This window comes from Thalassophryne amazonica, chromosome 15 (assembly GCF_902500255.1).
Source record: "Thalassophryne amazonica chromosome 15, fThaAma1.1, whole genome shotgun sequence".
Classification (NCBI taxonomy): Eukaryota; Metazoa; Chordata; class Actinopteri; order Batrachoidiformes; family Batrachoididae; genus Thalassophryne; species Thalassophryne amazonica.
This window is the reverse complement of record NC_047117.1, coordinates 77,519,357-77,536,555: the sequence shown is the minus strand read 5'-3', so window position 1 is coordinate 77,536,555 and position 17,199 is coordinate 77,519,357. Positions and strand designations below refer to the sequence as shown.

The 17,199-nt window shown below is 38.0% G+C and overlaps 1 protein-coding gene across 1 annotated transcript in view; it reads left to right on the top strand.

Annotated features, from left to right (window-relative positions):
- Positions 1-625: 625 nt before the first annotated feature.
- LOC117525490 (sarcoplasmic/endoplasmic reticulum calcium ATPase 2-like) overlaps positions 626-17,199 on the top strand; it is a 50,723-nt gene continuing 34,149 nt past the window's right edge. Inside the window, 7 exon segments of the mRNA XM_034187347.1 lie at positions 626-737; positions 1,281-1,315; positions 8,404-8,523; positions 9,865-9,882; positions 10,467-10,549; positions 11,694-11,798; positions 14,719-14,857. Coding sequence (XP_034043238.1) covers positions 8,406-8,523; positions 9,865-9,882; positions 10,467-10,549; positions 11,694-11,798; positions 14,719-14,857 — 463 coding nt within the window. The 5' untranslated portion in view covers positions 626-737; positions 1,281-1,315; positions 8,404-8,405.

Here is a 17,199-nt window from a genome sequence, read left to right as displayed (position 1 = left end):
GCTAAGAGTGGTGTAGAACTTTTAGTCTGAATTGTGTCATTTGAACCAGGTGTATATTTGGTCCAAATCAGATCAAAACTCTCATGTTGTTCACTCTCTCACGTGTGTGTGCGCACACACTCATGGGCACACAGGACAGAAAATCCCCCATAACTATTTTGTGTCTAACAAACAAGTAGTGGGGCTAAATTAACATTATCCTCTCACTGATGTGTTCCATTATAAACTTAAATTGGTAATTCAAATTTTTATTGGATTCGAAATCATTTTACTTGAAAGGGTCGAATTTTAGTTCAACTCTTGGGTGTAGTAAGATGGCCGCCTTGTGGTTCCTCTACGTGTTTGCTTGAAGGCGGAGCAAGATTCAGATTTGTGGCAAAACAATCCATGTTTCGATACAGTGTTGCTTTTTTCTTTCTTTTTTTTACACCAGTGTCGCGTACTGAGATTACACCCGTACCAGATTTATATATTTGTATCTGCGCATCCGCGAAAAATGGAGAGTTTGTTCTGTACTGAGTTTACCCTTTCTGTGTGCGGACCAAAATCAATTTTCAGGCGGGTTATTTTTCTCTATATTCAGTCCTTTTCGCGCACAGAAAGGGTAAATTGAGTACAGAAACAAGCTTCCCTGGTTTTGCGCATGCGCAGACAGCTCGCGCATGCGCAGAGAGCGAGTATACGAATCTGGTACAAGGGTCATCTCAGTCCGCGACACCGGAGCTTCAGCATCAAAGGTAACGCGCTTCGGAATCATTCGTAACATTATGAGATATAAGCCATTTGGATGTGCTCTTCTTTTGCTAAATACTTAACAATATTAGTTATGTCAGAATAGATATTCTGGTGGAATACACGCACATATCACACAACGGTATGGATCGTCTCATACGGAGATCGGTTTGTAATTTGGCCAAATATTAATGGCCAACGCTATTTAAAAAAAAAATAGCAAAAAATATCGTGGTGACTGGATGAACCAACTGTTTGCTTTTGCAACAACATATTTAGCACGCAGACATTTTTGCCCATTAATGAGCGGTTGTCGACTGTATTTTCATTGATGTGAGGGATTATTGTCCAAAAGTCGCATGGTGCTTTAGTGTTTTCTGGATTATTCCAAGAGATAGAGCGACGGATCCGGTAAGAAACGTGCTCATTTTCGAGGGATTAACATGCTAGCCTCTAAGATAGCTCCATACAACTACACTGATTTTCGTTTAAAGCGAGCCCCCCCGATTGGTTAACATTTTTATTTTTGTTTGTTTTGTTTTTTTTAGATCTTCGTGCCATTTCCTGTTAGATTCATCTGAGGGTGAGTAACAGCAAAATATGTAATCAAAAGTTTAGTAAATGTGACTGCTGTTATTAGGGATGAGCAAGTACACCACTGTCTGTTCAACCATCTAAATTATCTGTACTCATAGTGGGCGGGGCCTAAACCGGAAGTGGGCGTGGTTTAATCCGAAATGGCTGGGCCTTAAATCAGTACATTATTTTAAGTCTGAAATTGACATGGATTGATCAGAAGATGCAATTTATTGTTGATTTGAAAAGTATTTACAGAACAGCCTCAAAATTGAGATTCAAATCAATGTTTTTGATCACAAAAGTTTTTTATGAACTCAGAACATGAATATTCTTAAGTGTATGAATGATTATCATATACCTATAAATAATATGCCAATATGATTGGATAAAACACTAAAGAATAAATAGCAATACACCCTTTTCGTGGACGGGTAATATTTTTCATACCACCCGAGTAATCAGCCAATCCGGACAGCGGAGCGGTGCCACGACGAAGAGGCGCAATCAGAGGAACTGTGAAATACTGGTGAGTCACTATTAATAATTTCTTACGTGTCCAACCTCATAGGTCGATCGTTAAAATTAAGTTTGTTAGTTCTAAAAGCCATCATAATTATTTATAGGAAAACGTTCTATTTTTTTTTTTTCTACTAAGGTTTGAACTTTGTGTTTACACAGGAGAGAAACGTGAGAAAATGTTAATGCCTGTTTGAGAAAAGTGTATAAAGTGTGTAGTGAGGGGTTTTACAGTCTTAAAACATCAATAATAATTGTAAAAAAACAACGCTGACTACTTCGCAGATTTTGCCTATCGCGGGTTATTTTTAGAACGTAACTCCCTTTCGCGGACTTTGTCACCATTTTTGCTTTTTTGACCCATAACTTCAGAACATTCCGTCATAGATAGTCCAAACTATTCCTTTTTGGAATCATAATGATCAGACAAATAATGTGATATAGTTTTCAACATGATTGGAGCATTTTTACAGTTTGACCTCTGTGTAATTCTTCATTGATCCCTACCTGGCTACAGCTACCACCCTGGGATGGCCTGGGATTTTTGTGTAGGCCATGACACACTGAGGCTGGATTCTAAGTGTCGTTTTTTTCCCCCTTAAGTGGTACCGAAAACCTGCTTAGCCCATGGACTATTTGTTGGATGACTTCAGGGGTGAAGAGAAGTCCAGACTGAGAGCTCAACAAAGGATCAGATGGTGGAAGCTCAATAGACTGGTGTCTAATGTTGACACCTACAGGCAAATGTGATTAAAAAAAAAAGTTGGCAAATGGTCTTACTTTGTCAGTTTGGGTGTGCTGATTTTAAATCTGCCATTTGCCAAACTATCTGTCCTCTGGTGACCTTGAGACGTCATCGAACTTTGTACTGGTTGATCCCACTAGAAATCCCACTTTGAGCAATCTGAGCTCATTCAAAATCCACAAAATGCTTACAGAATTGTCCAATGTTGTAGATTTGAATATTTTGAATTCTAATTATCAACTTTCTAGGATGTACTTGACCTATGGTGACCTTGAGAGGTCATTGACCTTTCCGATTGCTGCGTTAAACTGTAATATGTGGTTGTGACAGTAAAATAGTTTTATTATCAAAATGTTGTTTAAATATAACACAATTTATATTATTTCATCATTTTGGAACCCTATTTGACCTGTGGTGATCTTGAGAGGTCATCCAACTGAAACTACATGCAACTGTGCATTGAAGCTTGTTTTTCTTGCATGTACATTTACCAAATATGCAATGAGTTGTGCATCGACATGTAACCAAACTGACAAAGTATTGAGTCTGCTTGGTTCTACACAGATGCTTGGTAATGTGCTCTCTGTATGTGAAAAGGTTAAAATATTCTCAAGTGGTGTTTGATTACACTTTTATCTTTATTCCATATTTTAAGATTCCATATTTAAGACAAGATTAAAATTGTCTGCATTTTCAGTGGAGTTTGGAAAAATATGAGGAACTTTGTGAACTACAACCCCTGGCAAAAATTATGGAATCACCGGCCTTGGAGGATGTTCATTCAGTTGTTAAATTTTGTAGAAAAAAAGCAGATCACAGACATGACACAAAACTAAAGTCATTTCAAATGGCAACTTTCTGGCTTTAAGAAACACTATAAGAAATCAGGAAAAATAATTGTGGCAGTCAGTAACGGTTACTTTTTTAGACCAAGCAGAGGAAAAAAATATGGAATCACTCAATTCTGAGGAAAAAATTATGGAATCATGAAAAACAAAAGAACGCTCCAACACATCACTAGTATTTTGTTGCACCACCTCTGGCTTTTATAACAGCTTGCAGTCTCTGAGGCATGGACTTAATGAGTGACAAACAGTACTCTTCATCAATCTGGCTCCAGCTTTCTCTGATTGCTGTTGCCACATCAGCTTTGCAGGTTGGAGCCTTGTCATGGACCATTTTCTTCAACTTCCACCAAACATTTTCAATTGGATTAAGATCCGGACTATTTGCAGGCCATGACATTGACCCTATGTGTCTTTTTGCAAGGAATGTTTTCACAGTTTTCGCTCTATGGCAAGATGCATTATCATCTTGAAAAATGATTTCATCATCCCCAAACATCCTTTCAATTGATGGGATAAGAAAAGTGTCCAAAATATCAACGTAAATGTGTGCATTTATTGATGATGTAATGACAGCCATCTCCCCAGTGCCTGCCTGACATGCAGCCCCATATCATCAATGACTGTGGAAATTTACATGTTCTCTTCAGGCAGTCATCTTTATAAAACTCATTGGAACGGCACCAAACAAAAGTTCCAGCATCATCACCTTGCCCAATGCAGATTCGAGATTCATCACTGAATATGACTTTGATCCAGTCATCCACAGTCCACGATTGCTTTTCCTTAGCCCATTGTAACCTTGTTTTTTTCTGTTTAGGTGTTAATGATGGCTTTCGTTTAGATTTTCTGTATGTAAATCCCATTTCCTTTAGGCGGTTTCTTACAGTTCGGTCACAGACGTTGACTCCAGTTTCCTCCCATTCGTTCCTCATTTGTTTTGTTGTGCATTTTCGATTTTTGAGACATATTGCTTTAAGTTTTCTGTCTTGACGCTTTGATGTTTTCCTTGGTCTACCAGTATGTTTGCCTTTAACAACCTTCCCGTGTTGTTTGTATTTGGTCCAGAGTTTAGACACAGCAGACTGTGAACAACCAACATCTTTTGCAACACTGCGTGATGATTTACCCTCTTTTAAGAGTTTGATAATCCTCTCCTTTGTTTCAATTGACATCTCTCGTGTTGGAACCATGATTCATGTCAGTCCACTTGGTGCAACAGCTCTCCAAGGTGTGATCACTCCTTTTTAGATGCAGACTAATGAGCAGATCTGATTTGATGCAGGTGTTAGTTTTGGGGATGAAAATTTACAGGGTGATTCCATAAATTATTCCTCAGAATTGAGTGAGTCCATATTTTTTTCCCTCTGCTTGGTCTAAAAAAGTAACCGTTACTGACTGCCACAATTTTTTTTTCCTGATTTCTTATAGTGTTTCTTAAAGCCAGAAAGTTGCCATTTGAAATGACTTTAGTTTTGTGTCATGTCTGTGATCTGCTTTTTTTCTACAAAATTAAACAACTGAATGAACATCCTCCAAGGCCGGTGATTCCATAATTATTGCCAAGGGTTGTATAAGCCATGCAGTGAAGTGCACCCTAAATCAGATAACTTTAAAGTAGAACATTTATGTTCTTTCCCAACTCTCCTCCAACACCACACTCAGTGCTGGTGTGCCTTAAGGTAGTGTGCTGGGAACAGTCTTCTACTCGCTGCACACCAACCCACTCCACCAACACAATCACTAAGTTTATGAATGGTACCACAGTGGTTTGGTTCATCTCAGGGGGTGATCAATCATCCTACAGGGATGAAGTCCACAGACTGATAGTTTGGTGCTTGGTGAAAAACTTGACACTGGCCACCATGCAAAAAGAAGGACACCTCCTGGACTTCCTGAGGAAACAGTGCGGAGAACCAGTCTAACTGTTCATAAAGTAGGACTGTGTGGAGAAGGTTCACACCTTCAAGTTTCTCTGAACTATCATCTGAGATGACCTCTCCTGGACTGCCAACCCTGTAGTGATGATTAAAAAGGTTCAGCAGCGACAACAACCTGGAAAGAAAGCTGCTGGTGACCTTTTATCGTACAGCGATCAAGAGCATACATGACAGCATGGTAGTCTAGTTGCTCAGCAGCAGAAACCTCTGCAGAGAGCTAAGAATATGACAAAAAAAATCATTTGCTGCTTACTGCCCCCCGGAACATGTCCTCAGCTCCTGCTACCTTAGCAGAGCCACTCACACCATCAGAGCCACCGCAGAGCCCACTCACCACCTGTTTGAACTGTTTCCCCTCTGTTAGGTGCTACAGGTCTGTCAAAGCATGCACATCTAGATTCATCGACTGTTTCTTTTCCAAGGCCATCACTACACTACTATACATCACTACACTGAACTCTAATAAACACGGAAACTTTTAATCTCTGCAGTAATATCATTGCTCATGTACAGTACATATCAATGTGCAGTAATATTTAAATCTATAATAAATCATTTCACTATATGACACAGTATAGTCTTTACAAAGACACTATTGATACAGTACTTCTTTGCACAGTTTGGCATCTAATAAGAAATGGGAACAACATGGCGTTGAAGCTGTACATGTGGCAGTTGATGAATTTCAGGCTCAAAACCTAGGGTTAGGGTTGTGTGTATGTAGCAGTTTCCTGTTATGTAATTTTTTAATGTTAATTTACTGTCTTAATGTATTTAGAATTTGTTTAGGTTCTTGTTATCATATGCACACTATTATTATATTTTATTATTACTTCTCTTTTCTCATTTGATTTTTAAATGGACCACAATGAAAATAAGTGTTTTTACTTTCTTGTGTCATCCATGTATTTTTAACTTATTTACAATTATATTATGTACTTACATTGAACTTACTAAATAAACTCACACACACACACTCATGCTTTTAATATAAATATGATTTATCGCCCCCTGCTGGAGTGGCATGTTAGTCCAGAATGTAATTAACAACATTGTCTAATATCCATAGTTTCTCCAAAAATATTAGTCCTATAGAACGTTCCATTTTGATACTGTTCATCCTTGACCCAAAATACATAAGCATACCAAACGGCAAATGTCACCTCTCCCTGGTTTCTGTGTGATCAAAGCCATACACACGCACACAGAGGCCATTTGGCCATTATATATTTATATAAATATACATACGTATTGATTTATGTTAATAAGTAGAACCCATTCTACTTTGAAATGCACCAAACTGGAGCAGCACTTTGTTGAATGCAGAGCTTATAATGACAACACAGGCTTTTCCATTGTTATTATTTTTGCATTATAGATGATCTTTTGAAATGAGCCAAACACCCTGTGGTATTGCAATTTATTGCTCTCGGGCCTGTCTCTGTGGGTGCAAGATTGTGTAGTTGCCTAGATATGGAGTTGATTCCCCAGCTAACTAATCCTGCAACAGTGTGCTTAGGTTTCATTATTAGTGAAGATTCCAGGTGCTGACTCATTATTTCATCTTCTCTGAGAGACAGTTTCCCTTTGTCTGTGTAGATTTATGAAGACATGGCATGACATTGGACTTGTGACAATTCATTGCTTGTTAATTGATTTATTAAAATTGATCACCAACTATTTGGTAATCAGTTATTGTAACTGTTATGAGTCTTTTTTATGTCCAAATTCTCTGATTTTAATTTCTTAAACGTGACTCTTTTGTGGTTCTGAATAGCTTCTATTTATGGATATAAAAACAAGGCATTTGAGGACGTCATCTTGGACTTTGTAAAATATTGATATTTTTTTTACATTATTTATTTATTTTTTCGTTTCATTTTGTGTAAACCCCCCCCCCCCCCCCCCAAAAAAAAAAAAAAAAATTAATCCAGAAATGGTCACCTTAAATTGATACCGAAAATACATAGTTGCAACCCAATGAATTCTGTTCGGATTTTATTTTCTGTATTTTTTGTGTCTCAGAAAGAGGCAAAGCTGTGTGCAATGTTTTCTTAAATGTTTGTGGGTTTTTTTTGTTTGTTTGTTTTTTTTTTAACTACAGTCTGTCTTCTCATTTTTTTGTACGTTCATTTAAAATGCACGAAACACTTTTTATGACAAAATATTTGAATGCAGGGTTGAACGTTATTGGTAGGAGTTACTGGTAAAATGCCAAAATCCAAACTATTTGTTAGATGAATTGATTAATCGCAAAAATATTCGGTAGATTAATCCAGTGATTCCCAATCATTCTCTGTACAGTTCCCCTTTTGTGGCTCAGAGTATTTTATTATTACTAAATTTATCTTCAGTCGGGAATTTGTAACATAAAAGGTAGCTAACTGAAAGCTGTGCATATGTGCATCTGTTGTGGTGAACACTGTTAACACATCAGATATTTTCCGGTGTTGTGTGCATTTTTTAACTTCTGTAATTGCAGTTTTCTTAATATGAAACACAGTTCACAGTTGAGCAAGTGTACTACATTATTTTACATTATTCATTGTGTTATCAGCCCCACACACAGCTGACCTTAACTTTTAAGAACGACTTTCAGAAATGCTTAAAAAGAAATAATAACAGTGCTAATATAAGTGAGGAAATTAGGCATGTTCTAGCAAATGTTTTCCTCCTGAAGCTCTGTGCAAAAGTTTTAGGTGCAGCATTTAGTTATTCTTATCATTTAATTAGTCTAACTAGTTATTTATTATTTTTGTTTTCCTATCCAGACTACAGTAGGTATTTCTGAGATAAGGAGTTTGGCTACCAGTTTGTAGATCTAGGTGTGATTTCTGGTTATGCTGCCAGTTGTGTCCTCAGACAAGACATTTCACCTGCATTGTCTCTGTCCATCGAGCTGTAAGTGGTTACGGGACTTGGCTGGGGAAGTAAACTGTAATCCAGGGGAAATCTGAGACTAATTTACTCCGCACTACAAAATCTGGGGTTAAGCCCCAGCCCTCGGGCCTGTATAGGCCTCACTTATTTTTTCTTTTCTCTGTAGTGATGGATAATGCTCACACCAAGACAGTGGAAGAGGTTCTGGCCTTCTTCAGTGTAAATGAGTCTACAGGTCTGAGCTGTGAGCAGCTGAAGAAGAACAAGGAGAAATGGGGACCCAATGGTATGACTGCAGTATTTACTATTTGTATTATACTTTGATCTAATACTTAACTAGAGCACCACCCTCATAGAGCACAAACCTCCACCAACACTAGTTTGCAATTCCACAAATTTTCACCTTGGAAAAAATTTTCAAGATCAGCATCCTTAAGAAGTGACTTTTCATAAGCTAAAGTAGATGTGATCAAATGTCAGGAGTGTGTATTTAGTTTATGCACTTGAATCAAAGGGTTTTTTGGTGTCAGAGGGTTTTTTTTTCTCATCTTTTTCTGTTTCTGAATTCTTTTTCAGATCACTTCACAAACATTAGTTATCTCTGCTATGCACAGTTTGTCATTGATTTTTGGCACTTGGTTTCTGACTGATAAGTGGAAGATAGGCAAACAAACACAAAACTGGAGCCTCCATCCAATTTTAGTGGTGTTGGTAAATCCGTAATAGAAACATGAGAGTGATTGAGGCACTTTTGATTGAGATATAATGGAAAATGTACACCAAATGGGCTTTTCAATATTAAATTCAAATGTCCACAAAATCCACAATGCAGATCAGATCTGGATCAAACTTTGTCAAGTGATAGTGAGTGCCAGTCTACACCTCACTTTCAAACATGAGTGATTGGGGTGTGTTTCTTAAAGATATAATGTAAAATATACATTAAATGGGGTTTTCAGTGTTGAATTTAAATGTCCACAAAATCCACAATCCGGATCAGATCCGGATCAAACTTTGTCAGTTGATAAATGATACTGTCCTACATGACTCTCAAATGTGAAAGAAATTCAATCTTTTTTGACAGAATTATAAATTTCTAAAAATTCATTTAATGATACAGGATAGGGATTTGTCCTGACTTTGACCTATGACCTTGAAAATTGAATCAGTTCTTGCCTATCAGGATATGAATCCTCTGTAAAAGGTTGTTCACAAACAAACAGGGGTGAAAACACAACCTCCATCCAACTTTGTTGGCAGAGGTATAAACTACATAATCTTATAATGTCACTCACTCATCTTCAACCGCTTATCCAGGATCAGGTCATGGGGATCTTATAATTTGTAGTAACTCTTTTGCCTATTTCTAAAATTCCATGAGAGCAGATTGGCTATATGTTGTGGTGCATTAAATATGATTATATCCCACTGTGCATGAAATTGGATCTTTGTAATAACTAGTCTTTGTAACAGCTAGTCAACAAAAGTCACTTCCATCAGTCTGTTCTGACTACCTAAGTACATGTTCCTCGTAATGGAACTGAGAAAAAAGGTTGAAGTTTTTTCAGTAAAGTTTTCTTTTTCTCATCTTCTTTGCTTTTCTTCTGAATTCTGCCTTTGCTCTCAGAGTTACCAGCTGAAGAAGGTGAGTTATGATTATCGCTCTAGCGGTCTATCCCACCAATTTCTGTAACGCTTTGTTGATAGAAGTACTATTTACTATACACCTCTGTCAAGCTGAGTACATTTCTTCCCTTGTCTGTTTGTTGGATGTAAACACGACCACTCAACAACAAATAAACTCAATAAAAAAACATGAAAATTAAACCCTGTGTCCAACATTTGAGAATGGAGCCATGGCAGGCTTCCTCTTTAATCTATATATGCTCTAACATTTGAATAGTGAATAATGTAAATGGATTAATCAATGAATAAAGTTGATTTTTGTTTATAAATTGGTTACAGGTATGTGTTGCAGTGGATCTTTTTGTTGTTTATCATTTACATTTATTAAAGCTTGTGTACAATTTAGTGTTTTCTTTTTTGTCCATCTAAATTTGATGTCTTTGAGTTTGAGGCTGTAGGTCTAAGCAAATACACATTTTAAAGTTTTAAAGCTTCCATTCTGTTTTGTATAGACAAAACAGTTCATTGACCATTTGTAAATTGATCATGAGAACACACTTTAGATAGAACCACACTCACTGTGTCCTTGATGCACCCCCATAGGGAAATCACTTTGGGAGCTGATCTTGGAACAGTTTGAAGATCTTTTGGTCCGAATCTTGCTGTTGGCTGCATGCATCTCCTTTGTAAGGAAACACAACTTTCTGCAAAAGCACAAGCAAATACAATCACTCCCACAACTCAACACATTAATAGTTGCAACAGATATGTGGAGTCTGTGTCCACTTACATGATCTTAGCGTGGCCTTATTCTGTGGTCAGACTAGTAAATTGGCAACACACATTTTTGCCGCATGGTGTAACTTACAACTGACTAAAAATTACATCAATCTAGTTTTGGAACAGCTTATACCGTGATAGAGCAGGATTTTACAAGATCTGATTACATGATAAAGGTAGATGATCTATGCAGGGCTGGGCCCCTTTTCCCTCCAGGATGGACAAACAAGGCCGTTGACGGCGCTTAAAGGCTGCCTCCAGAGTGTTCTGTCTGATAACTGGACTTTTCAAATCTCGGTCGTCGTCTCTCGTCTGTGTGTGTGATCATTGTTTTTTTTTTTGTGTGTGTGCTAATGGGTTTTTTTCCTGCATTGCTGCTGTGTGGTTTAACGCAGCACCTATGAACGTTTTTCTCTCCCTAGTTTTACTTTGTGTGTGCTTTTTAGATGTGTTCATGTACCGGGCCGGCTTATGTGTGTTGTGTGTTATGTGTGTGTTGTCTGTTGTCATGAGGCCGGTCATGGTTTGCTCAGCCCTGCCGTATCTATAAAATTTGTGTGTCAATTTTTACCATGTTAAATCTGGCCACTGTGGGACATAGCAAAAACCATCTACACAGATTAGTCGTGTAAATAAATGGCCTCATATGGAAGATATCTACCAATCCACCTACAGTATGTAGCAAATTATTTACACTGAAATTAATTGGAATTGTCTCAGCAATTTCTGGCTAACACGCAAGTGTGACTATTGCCGTACCAAATACAAACAAAACCAAAAAAAAAAAAAAAACATTTTTTAAAAATATATTGTTTCTTTTGAGGTTTTACACAAGAAATAATACAACTATTATAACTGTATATTTCTACAAATAGGCATTATTTAAGTCAGATTGACCTGCTACAAACACACAGCACAAATATATGAATGCAAAAATAACAAACCTGCACATATGAGATAGAAAAACAGTGAAAGCTGACTTTCACAAGACTGCACATTGTCTAGTACATGACTTTTTACCTTTCTGCCTGTAACTCTTGTTTCTCATAGATTCTAGCCTGGTTTGAAGAAGGAGAGGGGACAATCACAGCGTTCGTTGAACCATTTGTCATCCTCCTTATCCTCATCGCCAATGCCATTGTAGGCGTATGGCAGGTAAGTACTGTGTATATATGACTTGTGGTTGGAAGGTTTGTTGATTCTTGTTCTGTGAAGCAGTCTAAGAGTTGCATGTTATAAGCTTCAGTTATTTCTAAAATGGCATGATAAAGACAGTTAGCATCACTGGATAGACATACTTCTAATTGTCACATTGCTTCTACCTACCCCAACAGTATCTGGTCTTACATTCTAGCTAGGCCCAATACTGTGAGAATGGCAATCTTTACAGGAGATGTGCACCTTAAGGCACATCTGTTGCATTCCAGCTCTGTTCTGGCTCCCATCACAAATCTGAAGGTGGTCCAGTGTCCACAAGAGAGATACCAGAAACAGCACAGCAACATTCACTCTTTACATTATTGATTCAGTTGCATTCAACACTTTTCCTGAAGGTTTGTCCCATTGCTGAGGTACATTTATTAATAAAATGCCTAATCTGCATGACTACACACCTTTGCACACCAACAGCAGTAAAAATATATATATTTGAAATAGTGTTTTTTTTTTTTTTTCACAAAGCAATAGGCATTAAATGGGCTCTCAAAATGATGGTATAATTTTGCCAACAAAATGCACAACAAAACTAAAGAGCACTCATTAATTCAAAATGTGCAAACATGTCCTATCTAAGTACAACCCCTGGCAAAAATTATGGAATCACCGGCCTCGGAGGATGTTCATTCAGTTGTTTAATTTTGTAGAAAAAAAAAGCAGATCACAGACATGACACAAAACTAAAGTCATTTCAAATGGCAACTTTCTGGCTTTAAGAAACACTATAAGAAATCAGGAAAAAAAAATTGTGGCAGTCAGTAACGGTTACTTTTTTAGACCAAGCAGACGGACAAAAATATGGAATCACTCAATTCTGAGGAAAAAATTATGGAATCATGAAAAACAAAACGCTCCAACACATCACTAGTATTTTGTTGCACCACCTCTGGCTTTTATGACAGCTTGCAGTCTCTGAGGCATGGAGTTAATGAGTGACAAACAGTACTCTTCATCAATCTGGCTCCAACTTTCTCTGATTGCTGTTGCCACATCAGCTTTGCAGGTTGGAGCCTTGTCATGGATCATTTTCTTCAACTTCCACCAAAGATTTTCAATTGGATTAAGATCCGGACTATTTGCAGGCCATGACATTGACCCTATGTGTCTTTTTGCAAGGAATGTTTTCACAGTTTTTGCTCTATGTCAAGATGCATTATCATCTTGAAAAATGATTTCATCATCCCCAAACATCCTTTGAATTGATGGGATAAGAAAAGTGTCCAAAATATCAATGTAAACTTGTGCATTTATTGATGATGTAATGACAGCCATCTCCCCAGTGCCTTTACCTGACATGCAGCCTCATATCATCAATGACTGTGGAAATTTACATGTTCTCTTCAGGCAGTCATCTTTATAAATCTCATTGGAACGGCACCAAACAAAAGTTCCAGCATCATCACCTTGCCCAATGCAGATTCGAGATTCATCACTGAATATGACTTTGATCCAGTCATCCACAGTCCACGATTGCTTTTCCTTAGCCCATTGTAACCTTGTTTTTTTCTGTTTAGGTGTTAATGATGGCTTTCGTTTAGCTTTTCTGTATGTAAATCCCATTTCCTTTAGGCGGTTTCTTACAGTTCGGTCACAGACGTTGACTCCAGTTTCCTCCCATTCGTTCCTCATTTGTTTTGTTGTGCATTTTCGATTTTTGAGACATATTGCTTTAAGTTTTCTGTTTTGACACTTTGATGTCTTCCTTGGTCTACCAGTATGTTTGCCTTTAACAACCTTCCCATGTTGTTGTATTTGGTCCAGAGTTTAGACACAGCTGACTGTGAACAACCAACATCTTTTGCAACATTGCGTGATGATTTACCCTCTTTTAAGAGTTTGATAATCCTCTCCTTTGTTTCAATTGACATCTCTCGTGTTGGAGCCATGATTCATGTCAGTCCACTTGGTGCAACAGCTCTCCAAGGTGTGATCACTCCTTTTTAGATGCAGACTAACGAGCAGATACGATTTGATGCAGGTGTTAGTTTTGGGGAATAAAATTTACATGGTGATTCCATAATTTATTCCTCAGAATTGAGTGATTCCATATTTTTTTCCCTCTGCTTGGTCTAAAAAAGTAACCGTTACTGACTGCCACAATTTTTTTTCTTGATTTCTTATAGTGTTTCTTAAAGCCAGAAAGTTGCCATTTGAAATTACTTTAGTTTTGTGTCATGTCTGTGATCTGCTTTTTTTCTACAAAATTAAACAACTGAATGAACATCCTCCGAGGCCGATGATTCCATAATTTTTGCCAGGGGTTGTATGTCTTTAAAAGTCATTTCATATCTTGCAGATTTCCCCAAAGTATGATTTCTGTGAAAGGTTAGACTCAAGAAGCACACACACAGTTTCTCTTCACGAAGTCATGCTTATTTTTCTAGTCACGTGTTGGTTCTTTGCACTGCTCCTACAACTTTGGCATCTTTATGGATCAAGTGGCAGTTGCAACTCATGAGCACATTCTGAAAATTTCAGGGGATGTTTACAAAGAATACTAAGAAATTAAAATCAATCAAATTATGTCGGGAATGTGCATGCCTCGTTAAGTCAAAATATATTTGAGGCTGTACTTCCTGTAGCTGTTTGATAAAATAGCATTGAAGTGGTGAAAACGTTTAAGTTAACTTTTTCAATAACAATTGCAAAAAAAAATATTTATTGAATACCGCATTGTGGTGTTTACATTGTATTGTGTGCTTCTTACCCTGTGTGCTGCTATACAAAGCTGCTAGAACCTCAAATTCCCTGAGGAAGCCCTTTTTTCCAAGGGCTCTATAAAGTTCTGTCTAATCTAATTTACATCTTTTACATACTATTTTTCTTCTTACATGTTTGACTATGTTTCTGTGTGCTTCAGGAACGTAACGCTGAAAATGCTATTGAGGCTCTGAAGGAGTACGAGCCAGAGATGGGAAAAGTGTACCGACAGGACAAAAAAAGTGTCCAGAGAGTCAGAGCCAGAGACATTGTTCCTGGAGACATTGTGGAAGTTGCTGGTAAATAGAAAATTCCTTCTTATTGTCCAAGTAGTGACTCACTGAAGGTCTTCACTGAAATTTTTTGCATTAATATCGTAGCCAACTACTATTTTCTGCATAAAGATTTAGTGGATTAACGGTGTGTTGTGTAGAGAGTGAAGCAACATCTAAGCTTTTCGGTCTTTTGTTCTCAAAGCTGGGACGGGTGTGCTTAGTGCACAAGAGTCCTATGTGTGCATAAGATAACTACACAAAAATTCAAGTGCTGGCAATCATAAGCACCATTACTTTAGCTTGTTTGACGTACAGTGCATCCACTTATTTGACATGGATTAAATAGCATTGTGGTGCATTCGCTTGGTTATTCCTGGAATTTTATCAACATGTTTTTCATTCCATTTCTGGTATTTTGCCTGTCTGCTATCATCATGAAACGGAAAGAAAAATGAGACTCACAAGGCCTTAATGGAAAATGTTTAAATGGTAACTGAAAATGCAATGCAAAGATTAGCATGTATTCCAAAATATTTTGAGGACCAAGTTTTTGAGAACTATATTTTCCTCACTATACAAATAGTTATTATTATATAACGGCTAAGTGGATCCTTGTCATTTGATTGGTGGCGTGTATGTCACGTGACATGGATTATTCATACCATTTGCTGTTGTGTTTCATTGACCATGCAATAGTTCTTTTTTTAGCGTGCAATTTTGGTGCTATATTAAATGTGCTATTGCACACCCTGACCACCGCGAGTGCTCACACTACAGGGGTTGGCGTTTATCTAAATATAGATGATTTGAAGGAGCTAATTAGCACTGCTAATTCTTCTAACACAAAAATACGACGTAAGACTTCTGGAGGCAAGAAGAGCTGTTAGGATGAAAAGCTTGATAAATTTCAAATGCAATTTTTTGCTGGAGTGACGAAAGCAGACGGCAATCTGTAGACAAAGTCAGTGGATGGCATCACAGACTACTGAGAACAATTCTGGGCTCCTGTTTAAAGTTCACGTTGGATTCTTAAGCACCATTGAGGAACACCAAAATTGTCCTTTTTCTGTTGTTTATAAATTAATAAAATATGACAAGCATCTATTTTCACCGTTATAGAAAACAAATAATGTTTTTCCATTTTTTTCAATGGTTCAATGAAATATTTGTACATATTTCATAAGGTTAGACATAAATATATATGAAATATACGTGCCACTGAACATTCATTATTTGTATATTATTACGATTACTACTTGTATAGGGCTTTCCCAGCAATCAAAGCATGAAACAAAATGCCAACATACAAAAATGTTATTAAAAAAAAAATAATGAGCTGATAATACAGAAAAAAATGTGCAACTTAGTATACTCCAGAAAATACTGTCTAGGTCTACTATTATTCTGATTTATGTGTGTGAGTGTGAGATTTTATTTGTAAGATGGTTGACATCATCTGTTCAGCTGCGCCTTTTGTTGTCCAGTGTGGCTGGACGTGTTTCACCATGTCTGGCTGGTGAGCTGGTTTCTCCTGCTTTTAACAGCTAAAATGAAACATGTTTAGCTTCTGAATAAACAACGTTGAAGTGATTTGGATCAACAGATACAGACTAGCTGGGTTTTTCTGAACACTGTAATATGTATTTGAACACACGCATTATCTTGGCGTAGTAAGAACTGTTGAATTCTCCAGATATCCACTGCTATTTAAGGCTGAGCAAAGAGGAAACTGGGTTAGGAATATATGTATGTGTGTTAGTAATCCAGTGCACTTTTCTTCATAACAGAGGATCTGTTTTCAAAATGCATGAGAACTCTTGACAGTTGGAACAGGACACTGTTGGGGGCCACGTTTAATATGACACATTGCTGTTGTGCACATGTAATTAGTGCTGTTTATTCCCATCCTTCATGCAGTGAGTAATACAGTGTAACTCCTGCTGGTAATATTTGACATTTGTTTGCCTGAACAGGGGGGTGTTGCTTTCTGGTGCTGCCTGGTTGCTCTGCGCGCTTCCAGGGGATGGGTCGGGTGCTGGCCCGCGCTCCCTTCCAATTCATCCCTTGCGTGGCATGGGTGCGCCTTCATGCCTGGTGGGGTGCTGGGCAGCAGTTTGGCCTGCTTGGGGGGGCCCCGGCACCACACCGTGGGGCTGCTGGTCCTATTGGGGTGTGAGGGTGGTCGTGGGATAATTGAGCTAACGTACTTCCTTTTCATGTGGGATTTTTGCCCCCTCTGCCGTCGGCAAGCTGGGGTCCAGTGCCTTGCGTCTCCCCGGAGTTCAGCGCACGTGTGGCCTTCCATGCCCCTGCCTCTCCCTCTGGGTTTGTGGAGTCCGCCTGTCTCCCTCTGGCTCGTCTGTTGC